At 55.6% G+C, this 16,872-nt stretch overlaps 1 protein-coding gene across 3 annotated transcripts in view; it reads right to left on the bottom strand.

Moving 5' to 3' along the window:
* GSE1 (Gse1 coiled-coil protein) overlaps positions 1-16,597 on the bottom strand; it is a 504,329-nt gene extending 487,732 nt beyond the window's left edge. For all 3 annotated transcript variants that reach the window (XM_073015620.1, XM_073015622.1, XM_073015623.1), the window contains exon 1: positions 16,024-16,597. In XM_073015620.1, coding sequence (XP_072871721.1) covers positions 16,024-16,059 — 36 coding nt within the window. In that variant the 5' untranslated portion in view covers positions 16,060-16,597. The remainder of the gene's footprint in view (positions 1-16,023) is intronic.
* Positions 16,598-16,872: the final 275 nt, after the last annotated feature.

Genomic DNA, 16,872 nt, shown 5'->3' with positions numbered 1-16,872 from the left:
TGGTACCAAGGCCCATGGGAGACGTGCCAGGAGCCTGGGAGCAGGGGTCCTGCCACAAGGCCACGGTGGCCCAGGTGGGGGAAGGGAAGGGTTATCCTGAGGGTGAGGGGCACAGGCCCCTTCATTCCCAGGGCCTCTGAGTGGGGCCTCAGCTACCTCCCTTCGTCTTTCCTCTGCCCCTACTAACCACAGCGATCATTTCCCAAGTCTGAACCACAGGCAGAACCCTCGGCTGCGGCTTCACCTGCTTCATGTCCCACAGTCCTGTGAGGTCAGTCCCAAGCCTGTCCCTGTGTGTGGGTGAGGAGCCCAAGGCCCAGAGAACAGAGTGACCTGCTTAGGGCCACCCAGGCAGGAGCAAGTGAGGGTGAGCCCTGATGTCCGAACACCCTTAGCCAAACCACACCATCTCCCGGTCAAGAGCAGACCAGCACTACCTTCCCTAAAGCCTGGGTTTCTGCGTCGCAGGAAAGGGATGGTACTGGCGCCGGCCTCACCTCCTTTTCTAAGGATGGCTGGAGAGCCAGGTGACCCTGAGCAGCAATGGGCTTGGTCACAGAGAAAATTTGGGAAGCAAGTTTTTGACCTCCTCCTTTCTCTTCCCCCAGAGCAGGGCTCTCAGCCCAGGGAGCAGGGACCCAGTGCTCCCTAGGGCCTTGGCCCAGCCTGAAGCTGCCCCCGGCACTGCCCAGCCTCGCTCTGTCCCTTCCACCAGCCAAGGCCCCCAAGCTGTGGGGCTGCCAGCTCTGCTGCTGCTGACGCTGCATTCCGCTGGCCTGATTAAGGCCCTGGAGCTGCTGCAGCCAGAGTCACAAGGGATCCCATCATGCCTCCTAGGCCCCGAGCTCCGGGCACCTGGACACCACAGAGCCTGCCAGGCAGCTGGGTCGCTCCCACTGGCCAGCTGCAGACCTGGAGGCGACAGAGGCAAGAGGCACCTCAAGGAGGACCACTCCCCAGAGACACCAAGCGTGGCTGCGTCACTGCACCAACCCCAGTGCTGGCCCAGCACACGCTCAGCAAGGCTGGCCTCGTCCGGGCCCCACAAAGTCACCCTGAGGGGCTGACGGGAAAGAGGAAGCCAACTTCCCTTGTACACCCATCAGAGGGTCCTGTTTACAGGTCAATGAGATAATGTCTTGTCATCGATACCTGGCAACTACCACTGCTATTTCCCTATCACCATCACCATCGTCATCATCCTTACTGCATTTCACTGATTTGAAGACCCAGACTGTTTAGATTTTTTTGTTTTTTGTTGTTTTGATATAGGGTCTTGCTCTGTCACCCAGGCTGGAGTGCAGTGGCATGATCATAGCTCACTGTAGCCTCAAGCTTCTCAGCTCAAGCCATTCTCCCACCTCAGCCTCCTGACTAGCTGGGACCACAGACATGCACCACCACACATGGCTAAATTTTTTTTTTCTTGAGACAGAATCTCACTCTGTCGCCCAGCTTGGAGTGTAGAGGTGCGATCTCAGCTTACTGCAACCTCCACCTCCCAGGTTCAAGCCATTCTCCTGCCTCAGCCTCTCTAGTAGCTAGGACTGCAGGCGCCCGCCACCACACCTGGTTAATTTTTGTATTTTTAGTAGAGACGGGGTTTCACCATGTTAGCCAGGACGGTCTCGATCTCCTGACCTCGTGATCTGCCCGCCTCGGCCTCCTAAATTGCTGGGATTACAGGTGTGAGCCACCGTGCCCAGACAATTTTTTAATGATTTGTACATATGGGGTCTCACTATGTGGTTCAGGCTGGTCTCGAGCTCCTGGGCTCAAGCAATTCTCCTACCTCGGCCTCTCAAACTGCTGGGATTACAGACGTGAGCGACTGTACCCAGCCTGTTTTACATGTTAATGTATCTGAAATGTGAAATCAGGACAAAATCTCACAATGGGTGGAGGGTCAGTCTCCCAAGGCAGCATCGTCTCAGGCCCAGGGGGACACAGAACAGTATCAGTGGCGACTGTGGTCAGATGTCGCCACCCGGCCCGTCGTGGTGTCTCACGCTGGCTTGCCTCTCCTCTCATCTGGCGCACAGTATGAGCCATAAAACTGCTGACTGAACCCACTCATCGCCCTGCTCAGGTCTCTGCATCCACAGCCCATGGCAGAGAGGCCCCTCACTACGTCAATTTCCCCCATAAACATCTCCCAGACAACGGCCCTCCCAGCCCCTGCAGGGCCCTCCAGAGTTTCCCAGAATGCCCCAGGGAGGGCTCAGATCACGGGCAGGAGGGCTGCCGCCAGCACAGAGCCCCCGAGGAGCTTCAGGCCACAGCCTGGCAAGGGTGAAGCACCAGGAAGTGGATTTGGCTTGGGCTCCCACAAGCCCACACAGACCAAGGGAGCCAGAAACAGGGACATTTCTCCTGCCATCCAGAGAAATTCTTATGACATATGAGTCCTGAGAAGCTCTGGCCAATATGCTCAGAACCATCTCACCAAACAGGGAGACGGCGCCAGGAGCCCCAAAGCTAGAGCTTAGTGAGAAGTTTCCAGCGGGTGTTCCAAGCGTGCTCAGCCCAGCTCCCTGCGGGCTGCAGGCCAGATGCTGGGCTCTGCATGGAGGTGACTTCTAGGGCTGCTGGGAGGTCCTCTGCCAAGGGCGGGCAGGGACACAGCTCTGGCCACCTGGCAATCATGACACCAGAAAATCACTGGGAAGGAGCATCTCTCAGACCCATGGCCCCAAAGTGACTGTTAGAGTAGCGAAAACTTGTGTGCAGCTGGGCTGAGAAGGGAGCACTGTGCCCCTGGAGCTGACACCTGTGTGGCCTTGGGCAAGTCACTTTCCCTCTCCGAACCTGAGACCTCAGTGTCCAGATGTGAATAATTCAGATAAAAGAGGCACCAAGACAAAGATGCTGCCAGAGATGGAGGAGCTGCATCATAGTGGAAACAGCGCCAATTCATGCGAAAGACAAGACAGCCACAAATGTGCCAAATCTATGATGAAAGACTGGACAAAACTAAAGGAACAAAAAGATAAATCTAAACTGTAGTAGTTCTCAACACTCTTTTCTCAGCAACTGACAGACAAAAAAAAAAAAAGTTAATAATAACCTAGACAATTTGAACACCACTACCAACCACCAATCTCCTCGAATTAATTAATATGTAGAGAACCAACTACTGCTGTTTCCATATCCTTTTCAAGAGCTTGTGGTCCCTTCTTCAAGAGAGTACACTTAAATATAAAAGGATTAAAGCCATACAGAGTACCTTGTCTGTTCACAGAATTAAATTAGAAATCAATAACCGTAAGATATTAAGATGGTCCAATGTTTGGAAATTAAGCAACATACTTCTAAATAATCCATGTTTTCTAAAAAAAAAAACACAAGGGAAATTGAAAAATATTTCAAATGAGATGAGAATGAGAAATGACTTATCACAAAGTGTGGGGTGCAGCTAAAGCAGTGCTTAGAGGAACATGCATAGCTTTAATTGCCTATATTAAAGTAGCGATAATAATCCCTCCCACGCAGAATTTTAGAGAAAAGTAAAGGAGCTTTCATGGGGGAAAGAGGGAAGCATATGGGGAATGCTTAGCAAATATGCCAGTGCCTGGCTCCCTTCTTAAGTGTAATTTAGCAGGCATCATTGAGGTTAGAAATTTCTCTCTCCACATCCTGAGGGAAAATATGACTTTGCAGCTTCCCCTTTTTTCCCCTAGGAAATACAAGATCAAGAATTTGCCAGGCATGCAGGGGAAGGGGGAGCAGAGACATCAGAAGATGCCACCAGCAGAGTCACTGGGAGCCACAGGCATTCATTCCGAGACAAGGTAATAAACCAGAACCAGAAACAACAAAAAGGAAGATAGGCCTGAGTCACAAATGGGGTCCAGATGCCCCTCCCAAAACTCTTCCTGTTCCCCAGAACTCCCCAGGCAGAATTCTCAGAGCTGCAGAGGATCCTCAGAAGCCTGTCATTCCTTCCTGACACATAACAGGTGAGGCCTGGCTTCTGAGGGAGTGAGTTCTCCATCCCTGCAAGGATTCAAGAGGAGGCTGAAGACTCACTGGGGAATGATGAGTAAGGCCCATAAACAATCACCAAGTTTTTACTGGGATCTTGGTCTGTGCAGAACATGTCAACAGCTTTGTCTCACCCTCATGACATCTCTGTGAAGAAAGTTCTAGAAAGAAGGCACGGGGAGGGGAGGTATTTGAGAGCCAGACTTTGGGCCAGACACACAGGGATCCCATGCCAGCTGTGCCGCTCCCCAGCTCTGACCTTGGCACGTGTCTCCACCTCTCTGAGCCTCAGCCTGCACATCTGTAAAATGGGGGCAATCATCTCTAAGGCACAGGGGGGCATCCACATAGGTGAGCCATCATTCTTGTCCCAGCTTTACAGCTTTACAGCCAAGCCTAAGACAGTCCAGGCGACTTATCCAGTGTCACACAGCAGAGAAGGACAAGTGCAAACATATATCTGAGTCCAAATGGCCCCAGGACATGGAGGACAGCCAGATCACCAAATCAGAAGGGACCCTCTGGGGTCACAGGTGAGAACTTCACCCCACAGGGGTGAGGGCGGAGTAGGGAGGGGTCTGGGTGCCCTGGCTGTAGAATACCAGCTTCTCCAACCCCACCCTGCGCCTTTCCTCCCCAGTCACTGTGCTCACCTCCTTCCTGGTGCAGCCCAGCTGGACTCCAGAGTCTGTGCCAAGTTGTTTCTTAAGACGGACACCACTGTGGCCAAGAGGAAGTGGTGGCACAGGTGAGAGCGAGGCTGGCACACGGGCCCTGCCAGATTCACCTCCAGGCAAGAATGTGAGTGTGTGTGCACGAGTGTGCATGAATGAGAGAGGGTGTGTGGGAGTGTGTGCATACGGATGTGTGTGAGGGCATGCAGAAGTGTGTATGTGCAAATGACTGTGCAGGTGTATGAGTGAGAATGTGGGGGTGAGGGGGTGAGCGTACAGGTATGCATGGAAGAGCAGGCATGTGAGCACGTGGGCACAGGTGTGAGGGAGGGTGTAAGTGCACATGAGTGATATATGTATGAATGCACATGACCGCATGTGCAACAGTGAGTGTGATATATAAATGTGTGGGTGGGTTTGCATGTGAACGTGTGTGCATACAAGTGTGTGAGTGCAGTGCATGACAAGGAGGTACAAGGTGCGTGTGTGTGAGAGAGAGGTGGGTGTGCAGGGGTGTGTGGGTCAGAGGGGTGGTGGGGGCAAAACCACCTCATCCTGTAGATGTTGGGGGAGGAGGGGCTTTACTCCCATCTCGCGCCCTCTCAATCCACTGTCCCTCCCACACAGGCGGCCTCAGCACGCCTGTCGGCTTGGCCTGCCTTCCTGGAGACTTGCACTGCACCAGGCCTTAAGCCCTAAAGAAAGGCCCAGTTCACCCTGTCACCTGCCGAGGGACAGGTGAGCAGCCAGCGTGCTCCAGGTTTCTCCCATTAGTGGGAAGTGCTCTTGGAGGAGGCATCCAGTAGTCACACCCTTTGGCGCTCAGAAAAACAGACCCTGCATTGACCCCAAACACTTACGAATCAGGAAGAAAATGCAGTTTCTGGAAGAGAAAGAGGTTGAGGCATGGGAGAAGCAACGATTCCCCCTGCAGGGAACAGACCAGCAGGGGAGTGACACCTTCACTGGCTGCTGCCTTTCACCACGGGGCTCACACGTGAGGCCACCTGAGGGCCAGGCCTGACCCTCTTCCCATCCTCTGGAGCCTGCCCAGTTTCTCAGACAACAGGGCTGAACCCAGAGGCCATTCTGCATGCCCCGGGGTCCACCAGGTACACTCTGGGCTTCTGTAGGAGGCCGGATGGTTGGTATTATTCCCAGAATGGCACCTCCTTCTCCCACAGGAGCCCAGACTACCCGGACTCCTGGCAGCGGGGGGCGGGAGGGTGGAAGAGGGCTTCCCAGGAGCCCTCACTGTCCACTGTGCATCCCCCGTACTTGGTGTGAACAGCCTTGCTGGGGACACTGCACAGTCTGGAAGCAGAGCACGAAGCCATATTCTGGATGTTCCACGGTTCCCCTCTCCAGAGGCTCCTGGGAAGTTGTACAATTGCACAAGAAAAAGAACAGCGTCCAGCTGTGAGACAGTCCCTCTCAAAGGGCAAGGGCATGCCTGGAGGACATGCCAGCTCAAAGGGACTGCAGATTCACAGAGCTGGCATTGCAGCTATTCCAAGTCCCCATCACGCTCTCGGGATGTCCAAGCCTCAGCCTACCCTGCGCTGCCATCCAGGTGCCTCCTGGCCTCCCTTTGCTGCTGGGTCTGGACCCCAGGACCCCTCCCAGCCCCATGGCCAGTCCTGTTGCGTCTGGAAGTGTGGAGGCCCCATGCCACTTCCCAGCTGCCGCCCTTATCACTGTCACTCCCCTACACAAGCCTCCCAGCCTGCAAACCTTCCCACCCAAAGCAGGAGACTAGGTTGATGGGTCTGGAAAGGTGAATAAAACGCCACAGCAGTGGTCAGTCCTCTGGCCCTCTCCCTCCAGAACTGAGAGCCTTTCTGAAAGCTGATGCGAGAGGCCATGGCAGCCTCCTCCTGTGCTAAATCAGGGGAGGGGCTGGGTAGAAGCCAGGCCCCTACCGGGGCTGCATCGCCTCCCAGAAGCACCCCTTAACTCCAGGGCAGGGAAAAGGCTGAGGCAGTGGCGTTGGACTGGCCACTCTCCCTCACCTCCCAGCCCTGCCAATGACGGCTGGCACCTCCACCCCGAACTCTCTTAGGTTTCTGAGCCTTGGCCTCCTTATCTGAAAAGTGGGAATGATACCATCGCCCGTGGGGCCATTCACGCCCCTCTGTGGTCCAAGGAGAAATGGGCAGACTTTAGGGAGGTGGGGAACCGGCACCCTGCCCACGGTCATCAAGTTAGCCAGTGTCAGTGGGGAGCCCAAATGAGACCCATAAGGATCCCGGGGCCAGCGGACTGTGTGGGCAGCTGCGGAGGCTGACACCAGACACATGGCCCAGCGTTCACCTGCTCTAAGCTTTCCAAGTTCAACATCATGAAACACATGTTCTTTTTAAATGTAAAATACGACACAATCTGAAAATGTCTTTAAAACGTTGAAATGGTTCCTACAGTATAATAAACTGGCAGGCAGCATCCCAGCATACATTTAAAGAATAAAATCAGGACTTTTTAAGGTGACATCACTGGTACGTAAATGCCGGAAGAAGCAGCTTTTCGACATTCGCTACTTAGTTAAATCCTAAGAACTCATCACAGACCCCTCCTCCAGGGAGCCTTCCTGACCCCACCTACCTTCATCTTCCTCCCAGCCTGTCTTCCCATTCAGGAGGGGTGTGGTGAGCAGGTCAGAGTGCAGATGCTGGAGCCAGGCAGCCTGGGTGTGGATCCCGGCTCCGGCACTGCCCAGCTGCGTGACTTTGGGCAAGTGACTTAACCTCTCTGTGCCTCAATTGCCTTGTCTATAAAAACAAGTAAGCCCACTTATAAGACAATGAGATAGTCACGTGGGGCAATGCAGGCAAAACTCTTATGACAGTGGCTGGCACCAGGCACATGCTATCAATCCCGTCTGCTGCTGCCACTGGCACTGGCATCCCCTCAGCCCTTGCTGCTCTCATCAGAGCCCGAGGGCTTGGGAGTGGAGGGCCAGAACCTAAATACCCTTCCTGTGCCAACAAATGACACTAATGATAGGCAGGATAGTGTGGCCTCGGTGGGCAACTTTTGAGGGGACACCCTTGGGCCCTGGGCTGCCTCCTCTCCCCAGCCCACTCTCGCCAATTGGAAAGAGCTGCAACAAGAGGCACTTGCCCCAGGCCCTGGCTTGGCAGGGCTGAACACCATCCCCGGCCTTTGTGCCACTCCAACGAGGTTCTGCACCTCTCGCAGGAAGCCCAACCCAGCAACCGATTTAATCAAGGGCTCCACGCCAGACGGGCTGGGCAGCAGAGCTTAAAACACAGCAGTCAGGGCAACCAGACCCCAGGCAGGGAACCTGAAAGCCACGGGCTCACAGAGCCAGGCCAGACCCCAACCTCCCAGGTCTTCCCCGCCCCCCAGCCCCCTGCCAACACGTGCAGAAAGACGAGATGGTTGGTGACTGTCAGCTGTGCAGGAGCCGAGGGCTCAGCTAATAAGTCTACCATCTACCGTCTGCGCCCATTTTCCAGAGCGGAAAACTGAGACCCAGCCAGGGTAGAACATCTTGTCCAAGGCTGCTGTGAGTGTCAGGGCCATGACTCAGGGCTTCTGATGCCCAGGGTTGTGGCTGGAGCAAGCCAAAAGCCCCCGGAGCCAATGCAACCCCTTTCTCAATCCTTAGTACAGCTCCCCTCATCCCAGGGAGAACAGAAACGACCACCATCTTCAAACACAAATCCACCGCCTGGAGACCAGGACTAAGAGGACGGACTGCAGGCAGAGTTGATGAAACAGGGTTTCAAGGAGCCACCAACGTGACTTTTCCAAACCTAAGCCCTATCACACCATTTGCCCGCTGAAAATCCCCAGCGGGAAAGCAGTCCTCAAAGGGTGAAACCTCCAGTGACCTCAGCACCCAGCAACCTTACTCCCAGGGGCATACTCAAGGGAAATGAAGACATCTATCCACACAAAACACTTGCCCATGCATGTTCACAGCGGCATGATTCAGAGGAGCCAAAAAGTAGAAACAAGCCCACGTCCCTGCTCTGACGATGGGGACACAGAACGTGGTTCATCTGTACGACAGCGCTCTTAGTTGCAATACGGGATGAAGCTCTGATCCACGCAACACCATGGATGAACCCTGAAAACATGACGCTGTGTGAAAGAAGTCAGTCACGTATTAGATGATTCCACTCACAGTGTGTGAATTATATCACAATTAAAACAACAGCAAAAACCACAATTTTCTCCAGGGCAGCCCCACAGTCCCTATTCCCGCCTGACGGGCCCCCACCCGCCGCTACGATGGACGGCGTGCCCCTCATCCCTCCCTGCCCACCCCCCGCACCTCCCTCCTCACTGTCCCTCAGTCCCACCTCGGGAGGGGCCAGAACCCTCCTCACTGTGCAGGCGGCAGGCCCCTGCCACCCTTCTCTCCAGCCACTCTGCTGGCTACCATCACTGCCCCCAAGACCCTTCCTGGTTGCTCACTGCTGGGTCCTGGTGTCTAGAGCAGTGCCATGGGCACTCAGTAAAGACAGGCTGAAACCTGGAATAGCATCCTTTTCCCGTTGCCTCAAGGATAAATCCGACTCCTTAGCTGTGCCCATGATGCCGTCTGTCAGCAGTTCTCACCTTTGTACTTGAATCTTCTAGAAGCTTTAAAATACCAGGGCCAGGGACCAACCCTCAGAGATTCTGATTTAACAGGAGGGGGGCAGGGCCCTGTCACTGATATTTTCAAATTCAGATTGATTGACGTTGATTCGAGTGTGCATCCGGGGATTCCAAACACTGCCGGGAATGCTGGTCCTGCCCGCCCCTCATGCCCGTCCCCTCTTCCGGCTCCATGCAAAATGAACGTTCTCCAGCACATCAACCCCCAACATCCAGGCCTTAACACCTGCTCCTCTGCCAGGAGCACATGGCCCCTACTCAGACTTGGCTGAATCGTTTTCAGTCTTCAGGACTCAGCTTAGATGTCACCTCCTCCAGGAAGCCTTCCCTGTGCACACCTGTTTCTCACCCTGCCAAAGGCTCTCAGCAGATCCTATCCTGACCTCAGCCCAGAACTCAATGCACTGCACAGCCACGGCTGGACCTCTTCACCGGTCCGTCTACCTCTCATTGCCCACCAGCACCTTGAGGTCAGGGGATGGCTGATGTCACAGCAGGTGCCCAGAGCACCAGGGGCTCCCAGAATGCCTGGCTCAGGGCAGACACACATTGTTCTGCAAGTGGGTAGAATATGGGTGTGCTTCTCCAAGGCAGCCATGGATGAGGGTAGAGGCTCGCACAGGGACGGGAGGTAGGACTGCAGCTCGTCCCTGGCCCAGCACTGCCAGGCTGTAGCATTATCTGAAAGTGACGGTCTGTGAGATTCTTCCTGACCCTAACATGTTGTTTTGGGGTCCCGGTATCATATACTAAATTTGAAACCAGGCACCAAGATGAAGTCATGCTCCTGTTCCTAGTCCCGCAGCAGAGACCGCCAATAAATCACAAGACATTTTCCCAGAGAGTCCAGACATGGCCTCAGAACCCTTCTTAACACAGCCCGAGACGGCGGAATGAGACACCACATATACAATGCAAATCGCCTGTGACCTTTGCAGACCAGTCCTGTCGTTTTGACAGATGGGGAAACTGGGTGAAAGTCATCCAGTGGGGAGGGGCTCCTTCCACAACTGACCCCAAGAGTGTCCTACTTGGGGCCACGTGAAGACAGGAGGCAAGTCCTGCAATGCTCTTCTCCGAGGACAGACATGGCATCTCTCTTCAGTGTCCCCACTAGAACCGGGACCTGAGGAGGAAAAGGGCCCTGAATTCTGGACATGGGGTCTTCCCCAGCCAAGAAAATGTGCCCAGAAGCTATACATCCTCCAAAGACACTCCCAGCAGAGTTAACCTCACAAGGGTGAGATCTCGAGAGATCTAAGCAGAGGAGGAACCAGGAAGCTCTGCAGACCCTGGCTCCTCCAGTCTCACCCCTTCCCCCTCCTGCTTCCAGGGGAGGCCGAGTTTTGAAGACCCTTCGCCTTCACTTCCTCCTTCCCCTGGTTTTCTCTGACCGCCTCCAGGTTCAGGAGGGGCGCATCTGGAAAGCTCACGCCTCCAAGCTTGAGAAGGGCCTGGCCACTTTCCAGTTGCTGCCAAGGAGAGGGTGCCAGTGCCAGCCCCAGCCAGGCTGCCTCCCGTGGCACCTTCCAGAAGGTCCCCCCTTCCAATCAGTCCTGACCAGGTGTTCCAAGAGCCTGGGCCTGGGGAGGAGGGGCAGCCAGGCCCCCTGTGGACCAGGGAACTGTGTGGGCGCAGATAGCCAGGAAGCATGGGAAACAGATGTGCACGTGGCCTGATGGGTGGGTGACGACAGACGCTCTCCGCAGACCTCAGATGTCCCTGCAGAGAAGAAAGGTGGCTGCGGCAACAACACCTGTTCTGGGCTCGGAGGCCACACTCGGGGGGCCTGGCCGGGGCATCCCCATAGTGAGAGGCTGGGGTATGGTTAGGTAAACAGCTGCATGGGCCATTAACCAGAATGCTCTCCGGACAGAGTCCTGGAAGCGGGAAGGGCGGCCCGCCCGCCAACTGGCTTGCAGGGAGAGCCAATCCATCATGCAGCAGACCCATCTTTGATGGGAGCTCTCCCAGCAACAGAAGGAAGGTGCCGGCTAAGACCTCAACAGATGGGCCACATTGGGGAGGCCAAGGCACGGGGCACCACTGCTCACTGAGCAAAGAAACTCGGGGGTGCAGCCAAGGCAGCCAAGTGGGGCGTCTCAGGGCCTCTGCCCCACGCAAGCTAACTCCTGCCCCTGAGATGTTCCAGAGGCTGCGGCGAGGAAGAGTGGCACACACGGGAAATTAAGAGCCACTGCCCCACCTCCAGGTCATGGCCACCTCCACAACTGGAGACCCACGGGGACAGAAAGGCAGGATTTGGGGAGGCCAAGGTGGGAGAATCACTTGAGCTTAGGAGTTCAAGACCAGCCAGGGCAACAGAGTCTCTACAAAACATCAAAAAATGAGCTTGGTGTGGTGGCCCACACCTATGGTCCCAGCTACTCAGAAGACTGCGGGGGGAGGTTCGCTTGAGCTCAGGAGGTGCGCAGGCTGCAGTGAGCGGATATTGTACCACTGCACTCCAGCCTGGGCAACAGAGTGAGACCCTGTTTCAAAACAAAACAAACAGACAAAAAGGCAAGACCAAGTAGAGGCTGGAGCAGACTCAAGAGCTGGACTCTTAGGCCCGATGCTGGTCCTGGGGTTACTAGCTGAGTGACCTTGGACAAGCGCCTTAACCTCTCTGGACTTATTTCCTTATCTACGAAAAGGGAACAATAGCACCCCCTGAAATGGCTGCAGTGAGGCTTCAGTACATGTGAATACAGGTGAAGTGTGCACGCCTCCTGGAGGGTGGGAAGCACTCCACAAAGGCATCACCCACATTATCGCATCCCCAAATGCCACCCCCAGCATTCTGGCCAGCCTTGTGTCTAGCTCTGAAGGGAGGGACAGCCGTTCCCCACCCAAGCAGAAAGGCAGCAGGCAGAGACTCCAACCTCAGAAATCCAGTGTCACGCCAGCAGCACTTCACAGGGTGTGGGGGGCGGGGAAGGGGGCGTCAATGCATCCGCACCCCCGCTGCGAGCCAGGCGCTCAGCTTAGTGGGCTCCAGGACAAACCTCCCAGAGGGAAGAACATCCCCAGTTCTCAGGTGCAGCCACCGAGGACCAGACAGGGCAAGAGTCTCACCCAGGATCACACAGCTGACTCCCAGCAGCATGAAAATTCAAGCCACGCTTGTCTTAAGGCAACCCCGGGGTCTTCCCAGGGTTTCACAGAGCTTCCTCGGGAGGCTTGCAGGGAAGTGTCAGTCCTTGGAGCGAGGGTGCCCGGCCCAGAAGAGCAGGCTTCAGCCCTCCCCAGGCCACCTCGGGCACAGCCCTGGTGAAGCACGAGGCACGAGTCAGGTGCCTGCAGAACGTGGTGCTCTCCGGGGACCCAGGGCCCAGCTGGAGGGAGAAGTGCAAACCCTATCCAAAGCAGAAGGTGCAGGAGACACCCCCCTCCTATATTTTCTTCTTTTCTTCTCTTTATTTTTTTCATGTTTCCTCTTGTAGTGTTTTAAAGCTGATTCACTAATGCATGAACACATCATAGGGAACAACTGAGGAGTCACAGGAAGCAGCACAGACCATGGTTCTGGGACATGCCACGTCCCCAGCTGAGTGGCTTCCCCGCAGCTAACTTCCAGTGCCCTACTCATCCCACCTAAATTCTCAAACCGCCCCCCAAAATACAGATGGGAAGATGCACGTGAGGATCAAGATCCTGGGGGCTGGCATTAGACAACCGGCTTGGGGACAGTCCCTCCACCCTCTCCCCCTCCCCAGGGGGCTCGCAGGCTTCTCCCCTGCCCGGAACCCCAGCTCTCATTCCCAGCTCCGGAGCCCCAGTTCTCAATCCCAGCTCCTGCGAACGCCACCTTTGCTGCCCACGCCCACACTGGCACTGGGTCCTAAGTGTAATCTGCTCTGCTGTTTCTCAGCACTTAGCTCTGCTGGAAGTGGCTCCTTCCCTCCACTCTTCGTGTGTGTCCCCCTCCCCCATGACACTGGAGGCTCTGTGCTTGCCACCAGATCCCCAGCATCTGGAACCGCGCCTGGCTCAGAGTCGGCGCTCCATAAATATTTGTTGAATGAATGGGAAGGAGGTAGAGGGAGGATGGAAGGCCAGAAGGCAGCATTTCCGGCATTCTCCCGGCTGTCAATCACACCTCCCTGGGAGCTGAGAGCTGAGGCTTCTCCTTTCCCTCCATCCAGGGGAGCCTGAGACCAGCAGAGCTGCCCCCCTTGCCCCAACGGCCTCACCACCCACCTGGATGGCTGCCACGGCTGGGCCCTGAGCGGATCTCTTCTCAGTCCGTTCCACTTTCTTTTAAGAAATTGTTATTGCTCCCCTGAGCCTTCAACTTCAAATCCAACCTCCTACTCCTGATTTCAAGGCCTGGAGTTCACTCCAGCCTTATTTCCTCTCATCCCCAACAGGCACCTCCTGCCCACAGAGGCTGAACAGGTCACCCCTGCTTCTGGGCCTGTTTGCCTGCCTCATTCCAACAAATCCTACCTCTTTTCCGAGGCTTGACTCAAGCTCCACCTCCTCCAGGGAGTTGATGGAAGAGGGCCTAGGGAGCAGAAGCAGGTTCAAAACCGGCCTCAGATACCCACTGGCTGTGTGTTGTCTGACTTCTCCGAGTCTTGGTTAACTCATCTATAAAACGAGACAAGAAGGCCTCAAGGGCCATGGTAAGGGGTGAACGCACTAACTTGTTCTAGGGAACAGAGCACACATCCATGCCACATGAAACCTTGCTAAACCCATGCTCACCCCTTCTGGGCAGATACCAGCCTGCATTCCCGTCCACACCAGACTACTCTCCACTCCCTCTTCCCAGCTCCCTGGGAAACAGCGGCTTCTTGTTTCCTGGAGTTCTTATCGGTCCAGGCCGAAGGGCAGCATCCCATCAACTGCTGACACGTGAGCGAATCCACATGAAAAAATGCATCAGAGTTTGGATGTTCTGCGTAAAACCCTGTGTTTGAGATCCTGCAGAGAGTTCTGACTGCCCCTTGAAACACACTGCCAAGTGTAAAACTAGCACCCAGCCTGCAAGTCAGCATCTCGCACACAGAACCAACCCACATCCAAGAAGAATTTGCTCCTATGTATCAGCGTGGAGGACATGAGGGTCCCACTATATGTCAAGCACCTGACCCTCTGGGGGAACTTACATTTCCCCCAATCCATTGAACTCTCACCATGTCCCTACAAAGCAGGCGGTACGTTTCCACTTCTCAGCCAAGGAAACTGACATTCCACCAGGATAAGAAACTAACTCAAAGGTACTTAGCTAGCAAGAGAAAGGGCAGACTTTCGCAACCCGCCTCAGATGCCTACTGACTGAGTGTTGTCTGACTTCTCTGAGTCTTGGTGGACTCATCCATAAAATGACATGAGAAGGCCTCGCAGTGCATGGTAAGGAACAAATGAACTAGGGTCAGTCTTGCTCCAAAACTTGGTCTTTTCTCCCAGTTTCAGCCCTTTCGGGAACTGTAGCTCTTCTGATTCCCACAGGCTGCATTGCTACATGCCGTAGAGGAGAGCTTCAGCATCTGTGACAGGAGACGCTGTGCTCGTCCAGTTAAAATGAGAGGTCATCCCACCAAAGCCACAAAGACAGCTTGAAAGTCCAAAGCTGTCATCGGCAGAAAAGGAAGTCTGAGTGGGGGCCGCGTATCGGGGGAAAGGTGGGCAAATCACAGCAGAGCCCACTTCCCGGGTGCAGCTACTATACGTGAACATGTCCCCCAGATATCGAACCTACGGGCCCCACACATGCAGGTGGGAAGCGGGATCAGGAAGCTTTCAAAGGGTGGGATGACCCTTTCTGAACAGGACAGCGCCACCTTTCCCATCCACACCTCCCTCTGCCCACACATGGCCAGCAGCTGCCACTACAGGCGTTTGATTAAAACAAGTCACACTGACTGTCTTTGGCACAAATGAGGATCCATGCCCCGGTGGCCAGGTTGGTGACTGCCACTCACAGACGCCTACATCTACCTCCCCAGACCCACTGGGGGCAGTTCCTGCTTGGGCCCTTGCAAAGCCGGATCCCAAATTAACTGAGCCCCGTCTGGCTCCTCGCGGGCGGGCAGCGGGAAGGCAGGCGCCTTATAAACAGGGAGAGCGCCAGGCCTCCCGTCTGCCTCCTGCACAGCTGACTTGCAGAGAAGAAAGACTCTCTTCCCGCTGGGGGAAAAGTCTGTTTAGGCCACTGTCCCTCGAATTCCACACCCGCACGTCTGGAATCCTGTTTCCCTCAGCCATAAAGCAAGCACAGTCTCAAAGGAACAGTGTGAATGTAGGTGGAAAACTCTGGAAAAGCCAAGCCACACGGGAGCTAGAATGGAGAGGAACTTCCACCTCTGATGTGTTTCAAACCGGGTGAGCACAGAGACCTCTCTGTGACCCGCGCGGCTGGACTAATTACCAACGTTATCTGGCGGATGACAGACATGCCCCGAACTTCCTCTGTTTGATAGATCCCACTGCAAACACACCCAAGTTCAGGCCCGTGCCTGCTGTTCTCAGCAGTGCCCTATTCTTCCCTAAGACCACTCCTGATCCCCACTCCTCTGACCCCTGCCCCATGCCTCCAAGGTCAGCCAGGCCAATGTACCCACCAAGCACCAGCCCAGTGACTTGGGGGCATCCCTCTCCTGGAACACTCCACACAGAACCAGTGAAAACTCCTACTTCAGAGTTTTTCTGAGGAAGAGAAAACATCTCTCCCTTCCCTGGATGGATTTTGGAGGAAGCATCTGAGATGAAAACTGCTGCTTACCTTCGTCGCTGCTGCCACTGGGGAGCTCCAGCTCATGGGTCCCTGGCGGTTGAGCCCTTGACCCGCACACACCAGGGTCCCACACTCCACGCAAGCGCCGATGATCAGCTGCTGTCCGTCATCCACCAACAGGCTGTGGCTTGCTCGCAGGGTGTATAGGAACAGGGGCAGCCGGGCTACCCGCACGGACTTCAGGCCCAGACACCGTTTCTTCTCCTGCTGGCAAAAGAAGCACACGAACGTCTCCACCTGGTACTGCCGGGACCAGGCGCTGACAGTGTGGTGGGTGCTGCGGGCCTCATGCTGCAGCCACTGGGCCAGCAGGTCATGGTAGCAGAGCACACAGGTGGCCACCAGGCCGGTGGAGTCCACAGGCCTGGCACGAGGGGCAGGCGGGTACACGGTCAGGAAGGGGAAGAAGGGCTCCTTCTCGCCCAAGCGGCTGGCAGGGTTCACGTTGAGCTGGAACTCCTTCCCGGGGCCCAGCTCAGCCCCACAGATGTAGCAGATGGACACGGGACCCGCCCTGGGCTGACGCGGGCAGCTCGGAGAGGGCAGGGTCGGAGGCGGAGAAGGCCTGGTGGTACCTGCCCAGGAAGCCCTGCACGGAGGTGATGAGTTCCTCGTTCTGGCAGGCCCTGTACAGGGCCCAGACATCCTCCAGGACGCTGAAGCACTTGGGGCAGCTGCGGACCTCACAGCGCTTGTTGGGGCCCTGAGCGTTGGGCGGGCAGGGAAGGAGGCTGAGGAAGGGGAAATGCATGGCACTCCTGGCGTTGCCATTGAGGATCCTGGAGGGGACCGCCCGGGCATCTGGGGTGCAGTCCTCCCCACAGAGGTAGCAGGCCT

The sequence above is a fragment of the Chlorocebus sabaeus genome, chromosome 5, assembly GCF_047675955.1.
Source record: "Chlorocebus sabaeus isolate Y175 chromosome 5, mChlSab1.0.hap1, whole genome shotgun sequence".
Classification (NCBI taxonomy): domain Eukaryota; kingdom Metazoa; phylum Chordata; class Mammalia; order Primates; family Cercopithecidae; genus Chlorocebus; species Chlorocebus sabaeus.
Note: the sequence above shows the minus strand (reverse complement) of the source record. Positions and strands in the feature narration are given on the sequence as shown.